This window comes from Helicoverpa zea, chromosome 28 (genome assembly GCF_022581195.2).
Source record: "Helicoverpa zea isolate HzStark_Cry1AcR chromosome 28, ilHelZeax1.1, whole genome shotgun sequence".
NCBI classification, from domain to species: Eukaryota; Metazoa; Arthropoda; class Insecta; order Lepidoptera; family Noctuidae; genus Helicoverpa; species Helicoverpa zea.
The window spans coordinates 5,745,586-5,765,289 of record NC_061479.1 but is presented as its reverse complement, the minus strand read 5'-3'; the positions used below and the strand labels follow the sequence as shown (position 1 = coordinate 5,765,289).

At 36.4% G+C, this 19,704-nt stretch overlaps 1 protein-coding gene across 1 annotated transcript; it reads left to right on the top strand.

Moving 5' to 3' along the window:
* The first annotated feature begins 518 nt into the window (after positions 1 to 518).
* Positions 519 to 18,624, top strand: LOC124643748 (wee1-like protein kinase). The gene is made up of 11 exons (XM_047182810.1): positions 519 to 884; positions 9,635 to 9,744; positions 10,186 to 10,329; positions 10,970 to 11,058; positions 11,473 to 11,690; positions 13,100 to 13,246; positions 13,877 to 14,019; positions 14,565 to 14,690; positions 15,377 to 15,504; positions 15,942 to 16,108; positions 17,404 to 18,624. Exons 1-11 carry the CDS (start codon positions 637 to 639, stop codon positions 17,579 to 17,581), a joined length of 1,698 nt encoding a protein of 565 aa, XP_047038766.1. The 5' UTR covers positions 519 to 636; the 3' UTR covers positions 17,582 to 18,624.
* The last annotated feature ends 1,080 nt before the right edge of the window (positions 18,625 to 19,704 follow it).

The window sequence follows — 19,704 nt, the reverse complement described above, 5'->3', positions numbered from 1 at the left end:
ATGCCAGATCGCCAGAACACTTATATTCATCTAGCTTTTTTAAGGGATTAAAGTTTTTTGGTTTTAAAACATTGCTGCCGTAAAATAAACCCAAAATCTGAAAAGAATGGCTTTTGAGCGGGCACAATATTATACCACACTAGCTTCCGCCAGCGGCTTCGCCCGCGTGGTGTGTTGATAAAAAGTCGCCTATGTGTTAATCCAGGGTATCACCTATCTACATACCAAATTTCAATCAAATCGGTCCAGCCGTGTTTGCGTGATTGAATAACAAACATACATCCATACATTCTCACAAACTTTCACATTTATAAAATAAGTAGGATTATACCACATTATTTAATTTGAACTCATATTTTATTTAATAAAAAATGAACGCTTCCATAACTCCTCCAATCATGCGCGACGAAGCTACTTCGTTATTTAAAAAAAATAACTCCAGCCAATAGAATTTGAGTATTCAACTCACCGGTCAAATGAATCGCTGTGATTGGCTGAGCAATTGAACAGGTGCTATGCGTCATCCGCCATAACGTTGTTAGTGCGTGAAAGTGAGATCGTTTTGTGAATTGTTAAAGAAAATAGTGATTATATTGTGATATTTTTGTTGTAAAAGTGTTTAATGTGTTAACGAAGATGACCGAGTGGTACAGAATGAAGACAGGCTTCATTAACAAGCACGATTCATCGGAATTGTCTGCTGAAACTTCGTGTGAAATGTCAGACTCTTTCAATATATTTTCGGACAATTTGAGTCCGATTCCATCGTCAATAGTACCGAGGAAATTGGATTTTAGTAGCTTGGATGACGACGACGGCATGAGGGATGCATTGCCGGCTCCAGTTTCACACAGCCCTCCGTATAAAAGAGTTAGGGCTCTCAGGTATGTAACTAGTTCTTAGCATCTAATTTCTATAGAAAATCACCACGCTATAGACATGGGAAAAACGTATCATTGAAAAGAAAAGATTGATATGTATCTTTTGATCACTGGGATATGTATCACTCTTTTGTATCTCTATATCCTTTCGAATCCGCGAGTGACATTGTACTGTTGCTCAGAGTGAGTCGCTTCGTTCAATTCAATCCAATGTATCACTAAATCAGTACGAACTAAGAGTGATAGATTCGTTTAGGATAGATAGATTCGTATATCAGTTTATAATATTTTTAAGTTTATTTTTTTTTTATTTTTAAGTTTCTATTTTTCATTTTGAATTTAAGTTTACGATTTATGTAATTGGCTGTAAACGCCGTGTAAATCGAATAAATAAATAAAAATAATGGTCAAACACTTATTCTCGGTATCGAGAAAGTGAGACAGAATATTCTAAGTAGGGAAGTGCGAAAGAGATGTCTGGACTTTCCGATGAGAAACCGTGACGCCAGCCGCTCAACGCTGTGTGTGCGAGTGAAACACAGATACAAACGGACGACGGATTGAATGAGTTGTTAAAGATATACTGATACATTCGGATTTGAACTGATACAAAGAGTGAGTGATAAGAACGGAAAGATACATATCTTTTTTATCTATCACTCCTGAGTTACCCATCTCTACCACGCTATGTAGTTTTTGAGGCGCTTCGAGGCCCCATAACGGCTTTGAGCACATATTTATGTCGAAAATAACTAAACTTTCACTTTTTCGTTTAACATTGAGAGTAAATGTCATATTAATTATGCATTTTGTATGGTAATTAGGATTTTATCTCGAATCGAATGTTCTACTCACAGTTTTAACTGTTTCAAAATAGATATTAGTTACTTTTTGTTATTGTAAACATAGAAAAATACATGTTTTAGCATTTCTAATTCAATAAAACTTAATATATCAAGCTTTCACTGTAATTATTATTAATACTCATAACTTATGTTACATTTAATCAACTACTCTGAGAATCATATTTGGACGTAGTTATGCAGAAACGTTCCAACCCACAAGTCACCCGAAATCGAGTTATTGTGATTGAACAGCCAAAAATTTAGCATATGGTTATCTAAACTCAATATAATTCAACAATAAAACCTCTAGTACCTTTACTAGTTAGAATAAAAAAGAATACAACTGAAACGCGTAAATGCTTATATCTCAAATTCAAGTTTAATTTGAGATATAAGCATTTACGCATACAGTGGGTTGGAACGTTTCTGGATAACTATGTCCATTTATAAAACCAAGTATAGACATAAAAACGTCTTTGTTTACGGTACAAAATAGTAAATCTTACTACTATAACTGTTTAAAAAGATATTCAATTAACCAATTTCATATAACTTCAATAACTTTCTTCAATAATCTAAGCCTGGTGTAGGGTAGATATGCAAAAAAAACATCTATTTGATCTTTACTAGCTTCTGCCAGCGGTTTCACCCGTTTCCCAAAAGAACTATGACCTATACCTGTATATAAGAAGTAGCCTATATGTTATTCACAGTTTATTCCCAGTAAAAACACACAGGAAGTGGTGGAGGGCGGGCGTTTTGGGGGCTGTCTTTTGTTTTTGATGTTTGAAAGTGCTTTTTCAACCTAATCTTAATTTTTGAGTTTGATACTGATGTATAAGCTATGTTACTGCCAAGTTTTATCAAACTCCACCAAGTAGTTTTTGTGTGAAAGTGTAACAAACATACATGCATTCAGTAGGATCATGTTTTTATTAGTTTTTGTCTATTGGTCACTATTTCAAGGAAATGTAAATATTATGTAAATGATGTAATTTAAATAAGTATAAAGTAAACTTGTTTGCTTTATCAGAAAGCCAATTATTTTTTAAATAAAATTCTTGATAATAGTTTTGCTTATAAAAATACTGCTTTCCATTAAACTTTCGCTTTATTTTAAACTTTCAAAGTACCTATAGCAAAAACATATATCAAAATTATAAATCTTGACCATCTTGATTAATATCTAAATTGTAAATCATTATCTGCCTAGCCTTTTCCCAACTATGTTGGGGTTGACTTCCAGTCTAACTGTATGCAGCTGAGTACCATACAGCAAAAAAAATCTGAATCATTAAAAAATTACAGAATCTGACATATCAAGAACCATCTCCTTTTTGGGATGTTGGTTAACAATATCCAATTCCTAACATGGACATGTACCAACAGGTCTGAAAACCCTCAAAATTTCATCATTTACAGGTTTTTACCTGAATTCAAGCAAGTTTTAAAAAAGGTACAGGTTTGAACAAGTCCCTATTTGTGTCCCCTTCGAGAATTGGACAATGGCTATTATTAATACCAGGAAGTACTTCCTGTTTCTATAAAATTCTATGTATTAGAGTAGGACAGAAAATATTTGGCCCACTGAAGATTTTTCTAGTAATTTCTACGTAATAGGTACCTACGATGCAGTTTGGGTAGGCAAATAACTGAAGATAAACAATCTTTGTATTAGTTTTTATTTAAAAACTTAGTTTTCGGAGAAAATGTGACTAAAAATCCATGTACAAATAAAATTTTAACAATTTCTTCATCGATTGAACCATTATTTTAAGCAGTACGGTAGTTTATTTGTTTAGTTAAAGTCCTATCAAGATTTTTTACTAATACAGTATGGATTTTTTAAATTAAATGTCATGGAGAGTGAACAAAATAAAAACCAGTCTTAAAATCCTAGTAACTAATTTACATACACCAAGAATTGGGAGCTTTAATAAATAGTATCAAAAGAATTTTTGCATTTGCAAAAATATTCTGCAGGATTAAGTTAACTTTTTTTATACTCAAATGGCATACTACCATTAAAATTCTTTTTTTTTTATTCAAACTGAAATCGCACCATAAATATTCTTAGAAAGTTCTTCCAAATCTTAAATTGGACATGTAGAAACATGTTAGTCTATGTCACCCTTCTCTATACATAGATGACCTCATTCCGAACTTGTCTGACCGGTTTTAGCACAAATACTGTTATTTTGCCTGCGTTGTAGAGCAAAAAACCTTGTGTCATTTGTGGTGAAATATTGTTAATATTAATAAGGGATTTAAATGTTTTTTTGGTGAAAGGATTACATATTTTTATTGTTATTCCACTAAAAATAATTTCTTTCATTTAGTAATTTAATGGATCCAGATTATGTTACTGGAAAAATCAAGAAAATTTCTAACAGAACTAACTGGCATTCAATTTATTAAAGACAAATAGCGTCAAAATATAAGATAATAATCTTCCACGCCGATTTCGGCAACGGCGACCACTTCGACCCTAATGGCGTGCGTGTGCTCTCATGTGGCTGGAGTATCCAATTTTGTGCGTGAAAGTCCGCGCACACTGCGGACATGTCAGGGTACCAGCCACAAAGTTGTAGTTGATAGCTACAGGTGGTCGAGCTTTCAACTCATCTCGTTTGCAAAATATAAGAACAGTATTACATTAATCAATAAAATTTTCCATCTTTGTTCTTGTAAAAAAAAAAAAAATCGAATACCTATAGTATAAGGTTGTTTGCTTGAACAAGCTAATCTCTTCAGGTCCCATTTGAAAAATTATTTCAGTGCCCTTGCTCAATCCCGGGTTCGTACAGAACATCCCATGGGATGCGGGTGAAACCGCGGGCAGAAGACGGGCAGGACAATGGGTTTTGATTAAAAAAAAAATAACTACCAGGAAATTCAAGTTAATACATGTTTATGATAAGCTAGCCGTGGCGCCTCATTCTTCCGGCCGTTTATTAAAATAACCACGAGCCACGTGCTTTTAAATTATGTAATTTTATGACTATATAAACTACGGCATTAACTACACTAACATTAACTATTTAGAAATTTTTACAAAAAAGTTATGAAACTAAATTTTGGTGAAGTGGTGGTCCAGTACCCGCCTCCCAAGTATGTAACAATGTAACTTTCCTAAGTTATCATTTTTTTATGGGAAATCATCAAATGTCCCCTCCCGCTGTGGGTGCAGCGTGAGGGAGTGTCAGACTCTTACTGACTAAAACCCACCATGTTCCTTCTTAAGCCCTTTATGTACCAGCGCCGCGGTAACTCGCGCGAACAATCCCGCAGCCTTCTAATATTATACCCATGTACTTTTTAAGTATATCTTGGACACCAATAACAGAGTAAAGGTGAAAAAAAAAACTTTCTATCTGTATCAAAATGAAAACAATGACAGCGTATCTATTGTTCCCTAATAGTATTATTATTTTCAATGCGTGACCAGTTACACGTGACCAATTTTAATGTCTCTCTGCATTGGTAGGCAATGCACTCGTGACAGCATTAAATGCATAGTAATAACCTTTTTTGTATACGTATTATAGGACGTGATTTGACTATGATTATAATAGTTTACGGTGTTTTTTTAGGGTGCCGTGTCAAAAGGGAAAAACGGGACCGAATTGACACTAGACTGTTTTCTATGAATCGTGATAGTTATGTTATAAGTTCAAATTTTCACATTATTTACCCACCCATCCTGTATTATTGCAATATAACTAGTGGCTAAGATAGTATTATTTAGAGGCTCATTAATTGTAATTGTAATTTAGAACTGACTTAGTAATTTAGAAGGCAGCATACATTTTTGGGGGCGAATAATGATATTAAAAAGAAGCCTGTTTAATTAGCACCCAATAAATATTGTATTGGCCCGTTACTTTTTAGCAAAATTTTATGATTCTTTAATGAATGCAAAACACTAGTACTCATTTTCAACCGATTAGTCTAGGAACAGACCCCAATATAGTTGGGAAGTCTACACATATTACGAACCTATTGAGCAGCATACCCTAAAAAAAATATGGAAATCACTCAATATTCCTTCAGGTATCGGAACAGTTATTTATCTTCTACCCCATGCGGGATATCCCATCATATTTGCGCTATGGGATTTCCCAATACCATGATAGGCCACGTGTCTAAGCGATGGTATCTTTATGGCGTACGTGACTCAGCATTTTAGACAAAAACAGCTGTTGTTATTGACCGGCGGCCATTACTGAGCGCTCTCAAGCTTTATATGCAAAGACAATCATCATCTCGCTAGCCTTTTCCCAATTGTGTTGGGGTCGGCTTCCAGTCTAACTGGATGCAGCTGAGTACCAGTGTTTTACAAGGAGCGACAGCCTATCTGATCTCCTCAACCCAGTTACCCGGGCAACCTAATACGCCTAGGTAAGACTTATTGGTTTACAATGAATCTGGATATAAAGCCTATGTCCTTTCTTAGACTCCAGAGTCTAGACTGTCTTGGCCTTACTACAAAAACTTTAACCACTGTTTTACACTTGTCTAAAAGAAATATGGCTCCAAAATAAACCATATGTCAACGTCATAATTTGACATTTTTTTAGACAAGTCTTAAACTGACGTTAAAAAGTTTTTGTGGTAAGACGGTCTGTGTACTAATTTTCATCGATTTTGAAGTTTTGTCGTCAAAATCTTACAGACGGATAGTTACTATCGCATTTATAACCAGACAACAAAAATTCTGCGCAGTTGACGAAACAACGCAGACAATGCGAATATGACCTTTATTGCTAAGAGTATTAGGTCTCAAATCCTTTATAAGTTCCTTTAATTGGAGGCCATTTTCGTTTCAATATACATAGGTAGGTAGGTACTTTTTCTCAAGGATAAACCTACAGTTGGGAAATGCCTAAAGGGTAGTACTTTTAAAAGAAATACGACGTAGTTTACGTGCAAAGGAAGGGTTTAGTAATAATTAATTTTATGCGTGTTTGCCATTTTTTATAATGCCAGTTGTATGTCAAGGATTTTTTAATTTCGTGCTGCGTCGTATTAAGTTGTTGGTTGGTTTTAAATTGTGGTACTTCTTGTACGCTTACCAATGTATGTACTTTCTGAGTATATCTTGGACACCAATGACTGTGTTTCGGATGGCACGTTAAACTGTAGGTCCCGGCTGTCATTGAACATCCTTGGCAGTCGTTACGGGTAGTCAGAAGCCAGTAAGTCTGACGCCAGTCTAACCAAGGGGTATCGGGTTGCCCGGGTAACTGGGTTGAGGAGGTCAGATAGGCAGTCGCTTCTTGTAAAGTTCTGGTACTCAGCTGAATCCGGTTAGACTGGAAACCGACCCCAACATGGTTGGGAAAAAGGCTCGGAGGATGATGACTTCTTGTACGCTTACCTTTTGATAAATAACTTACTTAGTTGCTTTAAAGTTAATTACTATTAACTTATGTCTCGTGACTAAGTAACAGCCGCACGGGTGGATCTATCACAAGGTTAAGCAACGCTTGGCGTGGTCGGTCCGTGAATGCGTGACCATCTTGTCATGACGAGTTCCTCCGTGTTTCGGAAGGTACGATAAATTGGTGGGTCCTGGCTGTCATTTGAACATCTTTGGCAGTCGTTACGGGCAGTCGGAAGCCAGTAGTCTGACAATCAGTCTTACCAAAGGGTTGCACGGGTAAAGTCAGATAGGTAGTCGCTTCATATTAAACACTTGATACTCAGCTACATCTGGTTTGAAATATAGATGCGAAAAGGCTAGGCAGATGATAAAATCAAAATGTACAAACAACATTATTTACGTACATATCTATTCTCCAAAATTCACCTTGAAACTTACTCAACGGATATACTTCCACAAAAAAAAATTTCGACAAAAGATACAGGACCTATTATGAATCACTCAAAGGAATTTCGTTGTAAAATCAGTTATAGTACTGTTATGTAAGAAAACATATGATGCGAACAGCTGACATCTGCCTTGTATGTGAAAAAATACGCCCACGACACATGTTCTTGGAATTACAAGCGAATTTGGACTTTAAGTTAACGGCAGAAGGTGTATTTTGCAACGAATATAATGTTTGGCTTTTCAATCTATGTTTATGTTATACGAAAGTGAATCTTAGAGTGATAGTTTTAGAGTTTATTTTTAAATGTTTGTGGTAGAATTGTATGTGCTGGTTTTTTGGCAAAAATTGGTCTTGTCTTTTTTTGGCGAAAAAAGTGTGTTTGTAACGATTTTTTGGTACTTTCTTTGTCATTTTTGGTAGTGTTTTGGATTTTGGTCGTTACGGATTAAAAGTGTGACGCGGAAGTGTGACTGGTCGCATATTCTTTATCCTTTTAACTACCTTGAAAAAATCTTATTTTTGTCGGACTTCCCAATAAGGAGGAGGTTCTCAATTCGGATGTTTTAATGTTTTAATAGCAATCCCATAACATACGGAAAAGAATTTCTTATAAAAAGTATGTTTCGGATGAAATTGTTACAGTTCTTCAATACATCGAATGACACATATCTTATTTGTCTCTATACCAAAGTTTATCAAACTTCATGTAGCCCTCTTTAGTCGCGAAAGCGTAAAAAACAAACGTCGAAATTAAATTTTATAATATAAGGACCTCTAAATACGGAAATTCAACAGTAGTATCAACGAAAAACTAAACATAGGCTACATTTACAAATCAATATTACCAAATTTACATACCCCAAAATATACATAACCTGTCAAATATTAACCCCTAAGAAAACTTGCTTCCAAAACACCTGGACCAACTTGCATCTTTCAATAATAATACCTACAGGTATTCTTAAGGTAATAATAACTACAGGTATCCTTAGGGTCACCCCACACCTTGGTAAAATTGTAACAATAGGCACACACTTGCGTTTCTTTTGTAAATTGAACACCTGAGATGTCTTGAGAAGTGAAGAATGAAACAGGGTACCAAAGGTGTAGGTTTGATTCGATTTTGAAACGGCTGGTTTTCAAGTTTTTGCGTATGTTACAGCTGTGTTTTTGGGTCTTAAAATTGACGGGTATTAGTATTGTGGTTTGCCGAGGCGAACGGCCTCGGCAAACGTAGTGTAGGACGTCCTCAGGCACGGTGGAGTGATGACTTGCGCAAGACGGCTGGCAGGAGCTGGATGCGAGCAGCCGAAAATCGATCTCAGTGGCGTGCACTTGGAGAGGCGTATGTCCAGCAGTGGACTGCTATAGGCTGATGATGATGAGTATTGTAGTTTCGTGCTAATATTGTAATCGTGATATTTTTTATGTATGTATGGATGTTTGTTCTTCCGTGATGCTAAAAGTACCGATTTTGATGTAACTTGGCAGTAGTATAGCTTAGAACAACATACAGGTTTTTTATCCGGGTGTGAGAAGTATTTCCCTGGGGACCCGAATGAAACGCACGTACCAGTATATAAAAAACGGTTGTCTGTAAAGTCGGTTTACTGACGATAGTCGAACGTGACAACGTCATAAGAAATTGATTGTCAGATGTCGAACGTTGCCGAACGCGGAGGCCGATCGTGCCTCTTTGTTGCTCGTTGCGTGCTCTCGCTTGCACTTCAAGCCTTAAACGGAACGCCTCAGAGCGAGGTAACGCCGCATGAGTCATGTTTTTTCGTGCGTGCAGCCGGCTCCATCGATTTATAAGACGTTGTCACGTCAATAAATAAAAAGCTATATCTTAGCTTAGAATAACATATAGGCTTTTAATCCGCGTGTTCGAAGTAGGTCCCTCGGTGCTTGCAAGAAACTCGCGAAACCGTATATAAAGAACTAAAAATAAAAACAGGAAATAAGCTAAAAAAAAAGAGAAAATGACCAAGATTTTTTTCTCATAATACCTACTTACGTTATTTAACTTTTTACACAATTAATCATGTTTTATTTTCTCCATTATTTCCAGATTATTCGACAGTCCTCACACTCCAAAGACCCTTCTAGAGAAGTGTTCGACGCCATCACACCATCCGCCGCGATCACGGCTATTTCCACCCAAATTAAATGCGCAGTCGGGTAAGTGGAAGAAAAAGGTATTTTTAACTTGTAGAAAAAACTGAATTGACAAAAAAAAACATTTGTGGCTACCCAAAGGGTAAAACGGGATCCTATTGCTAAGACTTCCGTCAGTCCGTCTGTCCTTATGACTCTCAGGCTGTATCTCGTGAACCGTGATAGTTAGAAAGTTTAAGTAAAGACAACTACCTACTGGCAAAATGTATGAAATAATAATTTTAGGGGGCTCCCAAACACCAAACTTTAAGTTTTTGTCCGTTTTTCCTGTACCTTTTGTGTGAAATTTCGACTCGCAGTCGGCCATTATTCACGTAGAAAACGTACAGTATACATACTGGCCAAATCTAACAAACAGTTTTATTTTGCATTTCTTCCATATTGTCTTTTTTTTCTTTTCTTTATCATTATGATGATGATGATGACCTATTCCTTCCCCAACAGGCATGCCATCAGGGTCCAGCCACCACTTGCACCCGCCGTCAGGAGACGAGGACAGTGCTCTCGGCAGCCTCCCCCCCGACGAGCTGGACGAGTCCAGGGTCACCAGGCGCCAGGTCGCCAATATTAACCCCTTCACGCCTGATGGTGAGTTCGTTTAGCTGACTCCTCAGGGTGCAGCCACCACTTGCACCCGCCTATGGGAACAAAGCAACTATTCAAAGGTTTTTTTTTTGCCTCAAGAGATCTGACAAATCGCATTTATGTGACATTTTTATGTTCAGTTTCTAAATAAAAGGATTTAAAATAAATAATACTGAAACAATAAAATTGGTTTCCAGCTTAGCAGAAACTAGTTTGAATCATAGTATATCCAGTATACAGTATGTTGAAATAACGTCGTAATTTCAAAGTAATTTATTTATTTGAAATTATATAAAACACTAGCTTCTGCCAGCGGTTTCACCCGCATCCCGTGGGAACTACTTCCCGTACCGGGATAAAAAGTAGCCTATAGCCTTCCTCGATAAATGGGCTATCTAACACTGAAAGAAATTTTCAAATCGGACAAGTAGTTCCTGAGATTAGCGCGTTCAAACAAACAAACAAACTCTTCAGCTTTATAATATTAGTATAGATAGGTATAGGTTCCTAAATTATTCATTACAAATACCAACTAAAATCATTCTAAATATTTCATCGCTACTCCCAAATAAACCCAAACACACTCTACATTGCAGAAAACCACTTACAAAATATCTATATTAACCCAAACATTTGTCCTCAGGTCAAGCACTGAATAAGAAGAAGCGAGCGTTATCCAAAACACCGACATGGGGCGACGCCACGCCCGAACAGCCTGCCAAGCGACTTAGGGTAAGATAAACATTTATAAGTCATTTATTCAAAATAGGCCAAAAATCGGCACTTTTTGAAGGTCAAGTTTGCAAAAGACAGCGCCAAAAACGCCCGCCCTTCACCACTTCCTATGTCCTGGGGTCATAAATTGAAAGTTAAGGCCTTCCAATCTCTAACATCATCCCGGCTGTTTGTCGGCCACGGCGGCTGGCGGCTGTTCCCATATAAGGAGATCAGCCAGCCGCTCAGGACATATTATAGTTTGAGCACATTTGCTTGGACACAGGTGCACTCACTCCTCCTTCACTCTCATAGCGCGATGGGACGACAATCCGACACCACCGGAGAGAGATCAGGCGCAGGACCGACATTTACGTGCTCTCCGATGCACGGGAAACTTTACTCAATAATTAAACCAATTTCTGTTCACAGGAATCAAACATATCCCGCTACAACATCGAGTTCATTGAACTCGGGGTCATCGGCCGCGGCGAGTTCGGTCGCGTGACGCGCTGCGTCAACAAGCTGGACGGCTGCGTGTATGCGCTCAAGCGGTCCCTGCGCCCAGTGGCCGGCTCGGCCGCCGAGCGGGCCGCCCTCACCGAGGTGTACGCGCATGCGGCGCTGGGGAAACATCCTCATGTTGTGAGGTGAGTCATGTGTTGTGAACAAGCGGTCCCTGCGACCAGTGGCCGGCTCGGCCGCCGAGCGGGCCGCCCTCACCGAGGTGTACGCGCATGCGGCGCTGGGGAAACATCCTCATGTTGTGAGGTGAGTCATGTGTTGTGAACAAGCGGTCCCTGCGACCAGTGGCCGGCTCGGCCGCCGAGCGGGCTGCTCTCACCGAGGTGTACGCGCATGCGGCGCTGGGGAAACATCCTCATGTTGTGAGGTGAGTCATGTGTTGTGAACAAGCGGTCCCTGCGACCAGTGGCCGGCAGCCATCCTGATATCAGAATGACTGTTACCTTTAGTTGCTAAATATCTTCAAAACCCCGAGGGTGGCAATTGGTACCAACTAATGGTAGCTGGAAGCAATTAGGTAGCAATTGCTTCCAGCTCTCTATATGTATTTCGAGAGGATCGGTGAGTTGTGACAGCGATCCTGACGCAGACGATTTTGGCAGTAATGTAGCTCATACTGTGATGATGATGTTGACGAGTGATGACTTGCGCAAGACGGCTGGCAGGAGCTGGATGCGAGAAGCCGAAAATCGATCTCAGTGGCGTGCACTTGGAGAGGCCTATGTCCAGCAGTGGACTGCGATAGGCTGATGATGATGATGTAGCTCATACTTTAGAATAACATAACATAAAATAGGTACTACCCGGCCAGCGATTTCACCCGCTTCTCGACTGTTTCCCATGTAGTTCCATCTGTGCCAGAGAACCCGCTGGCGGAAGCTTATCGTACCAAAACAATACATGAAAGTAACTTCATTAAAAAATGCTTTGAAACCAACAGCCTTACTTATAAAAATCAACTAATCATCTTCTAATCATTGTTTTAACTAATTACTACTTAAAGCCTTAAGTAGTGATTAAATTATTTTGACCTATAAACGTTGCTTAAGCATGTCTTAAGTAATGAACAGATAATGACATAAAAACATACTAATTTCTCAACACTACCGGAATGTTGGTAGCTTAAAAAAATATTTGTCATCAAAACGTTGTGTAATGGCAACAATGGCATCCTTAAAATATAAAATTAAAAAGTTGAGCTGTCAATAAACCAGAAATGAAAAATCAGCTGGTAAGAATCGAGCCATTGTGCTAATTAGCGGGTTAAACAAGGGTGTGAGGCTACTTAATTTGACAGCTCATTTTAAGACATTGCTAAGAAAATGATTTAGTTCAGCCACGTTTATAAGTAAGATTTTTTCTTAAACACCCCTTAAGTATAACTTATTATTTAATTCACGTTTATAAGTAAGACTGCAAATCATTTATTTTTGACCTAGTCACCCAATGACCCTGTGACCCAATTATTCTAATTTCAAATTATTTTCTAACCAATTCTCTTTGTACAATACTAATTTATATATTTCTTTCGCAGATACTACTCAGCATGGGCGGAAGATGATCACATGATAATTCAGAACGAGTACTGCGACGGAGGCTCGCTGCAGCAGAAGATGGAGAACGGACCACTCTCCGAACCCGAGCTGCTGTTACTGCTGGCTCATATTGCTGATGGATTAGCGTGAGTACTGTGTAGATTTTTCTAGACAGGCACGACAATATGTAGGGCCAGCTGTCATTTGAACGTCTTTGGCAGTCATTTGAACATCTTAGGCAGTCATTTGAACATCTTTGGCAGTCATTTGAACATCTTAGGCAGTCATTTGAACATCTTTGGCAATCATTTGAACATCCTTGGCAGTCGTAACGGGTGGTCAGAAGCCAGTAAGTCTGACAATCAGTCTTATCAAGGGGTATCAGGGTGCCTGGGTAATATTGATGCGGGATCACTTTTATTTGTCCTAATTTATGCTATGTAATGTAGTATGCACAAGTGTCTACTAAAAATTTGCATATTGATTGAGCAGTGAGATATGCATGTACTTTGTGTAACTTAACCAAAACACCTGTACCTAATACCGTGTCTCTGAAAATAAAGATTCTTATCAGGTGCATCCGTTTAGACTGGAAGCCAACCCCAACATAGTTGGGAAAAGGCTAAAATGATGATGGCAAATGATGATTGTCTTAAATGTATTTTTTTTTATTACACTTCAAAAATGGTTTTTACCCACTTTTCTTGTCAATATGCTAAATGAAAGTTTTACCCATCTATTATACATTTGCTGTAACTTAATATTTTCTTCCACAGTTATATCCACTCGCTCCAATTAGTCCACATGGATGTGAAACCGGGTAATATCTTCATATGCAGCGGAGAAGGTCAGCCCTCGCACGACTCTGATGATGGTTATGATGATGAAGAGGTTCTGTACCATCATAAGTATAAGATTGGTAAGTAATTTACTTTGATACTAGATTTAAATAATGTGATATTTTTTTACCTTAACTATATTTAACGGAGACAGTAAAATGAGAGAATGCAAGAATAACTCATCTTTTATTATGACTTGATCAAAATATATATTTTATATTAGAAAAAAAAATGATAGAGCGTACAAAAACTATGGGTGAAAATAAAAATGGATAGAGGGGTATAGACTTTCGTTTTATTCCTATATCTCTTACACACAAACATTTGAATAATTTTGTATATCGTTTTGGAAGCGTTTAGTTTATTTATTAAATAAAAGATACCCTTGTGAGCCTTTTTTTGGGAAGTCAGTTAACGAAACAAGAATGGAATAGAATAAGTCTTTATTTGCTTAGAATGCAGGTAACATACAAAATAGGATGTTAAATAACGTAAAAAGATCCGTGTACATTCTGCCTTGTTGGCATGCAAATGCAATAATTATTATTATAAGATAACTCAATAGAGTATTTCTCTTATTTTTAATCACCATTTTCACTTATCACCACCACTAATCAACCCTCAGGAGACCTCGGCCACGTGACATGCGTATCATCCCCATCAGTAGAAGAAGGTGATTGTCGTTACCTCCCCAAAGAAGTTCTACAGGAAGACTTGACGCAGCTCACGAAGGCCGATATATTTGCTTTTGGTAAGTAATTATTAGTAAATGAAATATCAAATTCTCAAACTGGCGTGCACAGGACGTCTACCAACAAGGTGGACAGACGACCTTATAAAGGTCGCCGTCGACGCTGGATGCAGGTCGCCTCCAACAGGTATCTGTGGAGATCTAAGGGGGAGGCCTATGTTCAGCAGTGGATGTCCTATGGCTGAGATGATGATGATGAAATATCAAAATCGACAATCGTTTATTCAAAGCCTAAAAACCAGCACTTTTCGAACGTCATTATGACATGAGACGGTCCCAAAAACGCTCACCTTTCACCACTTCCGATGTATTATTACTGGGAAGAAGTGTTAGCAATCAAAGAAGCTACAGCTTAAATAATGATTAAATGTGATAATTCCCACCAAAAGTATAACCGTCTTACCACAAAAACTTGTAAACGTCAGTTTAACACTTGTCTAAAAAAATGACAGATTATGACGTTGAAATAAGGTCCGTTTCGCAGCCACACTTCTTTTAGACAAGTGTTTGACACATGTTTAAGTTTTTGTAGTAAGACCATAAACGTTTATCTTGACTAAAATACCTATAGCCTTCATCGATAAATGGGAAAGAACATCTATACCTTAGATTAGGGCGTTCAAGTACACAAACATTCTTCAGCTTCAAGTCTAATATTTTTTCAAGCATATTTTTCCTATTTGCAGGTCTAACACTATTCGAGGCGGGCGGTGGCGGTGCTTTGCCTAAGAATGGGCAACAATGGCATGACTACAGAGACGGCAAGCTGCCAGAGTTGCCCAACCTCTCTAGAGAGTTTAACCAGCTGCTACGAGTGAGTATTATGCTTTTTTACTAGATGTTGACGAAGGTTTCACCCGTGCACCTGTACTGGGATAAAATGTAGCTAATAGTCTTACTTGATAAATCTAATGTTGAAATATTTTCTCAAATTGGACTAATAAATCCTGAGATTAACGCGTTCAAAAAAAACTTTATAATACTATTATAGGCTAGGTTTTTTAATTTTAAATGTACCTTTTAATTCTGAAATAAGACTTTTTTGCAAATATACTTAAGTACTCTTTATAATATTTGTTGTTTTACATATAGTAAATTAATATTTCTGAAGATAAAACATCAGAGTTACGTAACATGTAAATATGGATTTAAACATAAAATATAATTACACCAAAGATATTATTTTGGAAAAGATAAGAACTTCCACTACTGTCTAAAGTCAGTTCTAACATTTTCAATTTCTTCCCACAGAAAATGGTAGACCCCGATCCGTCCGTCCGTCCGTCAGCGGCCCGCCTCCGCCGCCACCCGCTACTGCACCCCGCCGGCAACAAGACCAAGACACAACTACGCAGGGAGCTGGCCGCCGCCAAGATGAAGAACGAACTCCTTGCTAGGAAGCTGCAGGAGGCTGCTAGGTAGGAATTCATACAAATATCTGTCAAAAAAGCTAAAAATCGAATGAAATTGGCATTTTTCACGCTCATATACGTATGAATTTCATTACAATCAATATTAGCAACCCATTTTTTTTCTATGAAAGTGTAACAGACAGACAGACCTTTGGATTTGTTATATACTAACTGCTCCTCGCGGTTTTTTACTGCTTCCTAAAAGAACTCTTTGCCAGAACAAGTACTTGATTTTGATTTGATTTTGATTTTGTCCTTCCATACAAACAATCTAAATACTAGAATTTTGAATGATTATACTTCGGCCGTTCAGAGAATGCGTTCCTGACACCTATCAGTTAGTCACGACTAGTGATGGGCACAACATAACACTGAGTTCGTTACCGTTCCTTCAAAATGAACCGCCGCATTATTTTAAGATTATTTTCGTTTTAAATTGGCGGAATCATTTGTTTTATATTTTAGTTATTTAAGTGGAAACCAAAAAAAGGTAATATTCATATAATAAAATTGTTTTATTTATTCTTTGTTACAAGTACATTGAATTGAATGTGCGAACAGAATATTAATCAGACTCCGATTTGCTTGAGGAGGTGGTGTCTTCATCATCATCTTCGCCTACATGTATAATTATATTATTATCAATAACAGAATCAATCCTGATATCTCGGTCTAACAAAAGCCGGGTAATCAAATAAAAACAGATCGAAAACACTTGAAAAACGTGGTCTATGCGCACGAAACGACAACGGACGACTGTTTTAGCGTCACAAAATGGCGGCCCATAACGCCATTTGGGGTTACCATTTTTAATCTAAGTATAAAAATGCGGTTTGGTCATAGTTTTATTTTTATATTTCATAAAAGTTATAATTAAGTCTTATAGTCCATTATTTTCCAATTCTTAAAAAGAAAATCAAAACGTATTATTTTATATTATAACTGTATAAGAACAGATTACGATACTTGCCTGTTATTTTTAGCACAGCACTACAAAATATAAACCGCTGACATAACCTTGTAATAGCGCAGTATAGATTTAGAAAAATATTGTTTACCAAGTTATTTGACACTCAGTTTGGCACAAAATTATAACATTCATTGATTATTGATATAATAATGTTGTTTTAATGCTCCTCAATTGTTAAAACGGTAAACAACCAGCAAAAATATTTTTATCGTAACTGCAACGCCATTGCAAAGTTACGTCGTCAGTTCAATCGCGACGTGTCAGGAACGCATTCTCTGAATGGCCGAACTATATATAAATAAATCTAACAATAAATTCTCCCTTGTTACAGATGCATAAAATCGTTAACGCCGAACTTAGTAGCTAATCAGGAATCAGCGAAATTTCGCACTCGATCCGCGAAAAGACTGCAGAAGCCTCGAGTAGACACACACATTGCCGAAATGATACAATCAGTAACATCGCCCATTAGAATAGACCGGACTTTCAGAAGAACGAAAAAGGTATAATATATTTCTCTAAAAAGTTTGTAGTTTTTTCAAATGTCGCCTCTATGGAGATTTTCTTAATCCATGTCCGTTTATGTCAAAGTGAGATGACGTTTTGACGGTAATGTCAAAATGTGATGACATTATTGACAGTGATGTCAAAATGTGTTGACGTTTTGACGGTAATGTCAAAATGGGTTTCGTATGTTGTAAGCTTAAAAAATGGGCTAAGAAATATTCTTAATAATATACTGCTAGTTTCCGCTAGCGGTTTCGCCCGCTTTGTGAGGGAACTTCTTCGTGCATCGGGATAAAAAGTAGCCTATGTGTTATTCTGATATGTAGCTATATTACTGCTAAGTTTTATCGAATTCCATTCAATAGTTTTTGCGTGAAAAAATAACAAACATCCATACATAACTTTGTCATTTTCAAAATTTTAACTCTTAGTCCATTTTTTATGTTTACTTTATACGAAATTACGGTTAAAAATGAAGTTGTTTTAACTAATAAAAGGCCAGTCCTATTTATTATTATCAACTTAATATATTAAGTGGAAAATGTCGCGTCTATAATATTAATCTTTGTCCAGTAAATATGATTTTTAATAATAATTACTGTCGCGTCTATATTAAGAAGAAAGTTAATTTTTGTTCCATAATTTTTTAGGTACCATTTTGATTTTTTGACCAGGTGATCACATATTTTATCTGTAGTATGTGAAAAAAATACTATTCACATAAATAGTATAGATTTTCATAAATTAAAACATACTGATTTTGACTAACATATGATATCTACATAATATATTTTTACTATACTTTGCCTAATACCTTTAAATGTTGCCCTAAACATATACTTATTAATATTTTTTCTACATTTAAGCGACTTCACAACACAATTCGACTTTGATTCGAAGTCGAAATTTTAAAATCGTAGTTTCATAACACTATACTTAATTTTTGCAAATGGCTGCGAGATACGATAATATTTTTTAAAGTAAAATCGGCAGAAATGTTGGGTATAATTTCAAACATTTGATGAATATTTCAAATGTTTGAAATTATACCCAACATTTCTGCCGATTTTACTTAGTCCAATTTGAGAAAATATTTCAGCGTTAGATTTATCAAGAAAGACAATTAGTAGTAGTAATTTAAAATCGGCAGAAATGTTGGGTATAATTTCAAACATTTGATGAATATTTCAAATGTTTGATGAAAATGTCAAATATTTGATGAATGTGTCAAATGTTTGACAAGTATATAAGGTATTTGACAAATATCTTAAGAATTACAGAATTTAGACCAGTTTTTCATCTTCCACTAAAGCCATGTTAAATTATACTGGTGAATTGATTAGAATTTGATAGAAATTACATAGATTTTGGCAACGATGTAATTTTTTGACAGAGAGATTGAAATTTTCGTCAAAAATTATCGCAGTCTTTTTGCACTAACTATAATTTATAATATATAGGAGATCGAGTGCCTTTCAAACAATTGTGATTATTAAGTGCTTTCCTATCGAATTTAAAATATTAGAAAAAAAAAACTTGTATAAATAAAATAAAAATAATAAATAATTTGGGAAAAAATTGTCCTTTAAATAACATTGTATCTTCCATTGCGTTCTTTGTGATATAATTTGGAAAAAAAGTAATGTATTTAGTTTTTAAGGTTTTTTTGAGACATTCGCCTCATAGTTTTCAAAATTATTATTTTTACCAATTTTTAGATTACGCTGGAAAATTAATATCTAAAACTTCAATATGAACATTTATGAAGAATACTTTACTCTGAATTAAGATACTTAATAACAAAAATACGAACTCAATTCCGCGCAGTCGAACAAAGTTCAATATTGTTTTATCGCGATGTCTCAAAAATTATTACTATATAAGGCAGCTTCTAATCATTACGTTGAATAATAAAAAACGAAATATAATAAATAAAAATGTAATAATATTTATATCAGAATAAAACGTAAATAATAACTTGTAAAATAGGTGTATAAAATTATTATTATTAATTCTAAGTTAATCATTCATTTAATGTAAGCGAATTTGGAAATTGTGTCTTGTGGAATCTGTATTTTCAAAAAAAAACTTCACCCGCATTGTTTAGAAATAACTGCCTAAAATA

Excerpts from the sequence above, each read along its gene's own strand:
- LOC124643748 (XM_047182810.1), top strand. The coding sequence starts at position 637 with ATGACCGAGTGGTACAGAATGAAGACAGGCTTCATTAACAAGCACGAT. Across the intron at positions 13,247-13,876 it reads CATATTGCTGATGGATTAGC|TTATATCCACTCGCTCCAAT; the intron begins GTGAGTACTGTG and ends TTTCTTCCACAG. Across the intron at positions 14,020-14,564 it reads CCATCATAAGTATAAGATTG|GAGACCTCGGCCACGTGACA; the intron begins GTAAGTAATTTA and ends ATCAACCCTCAG.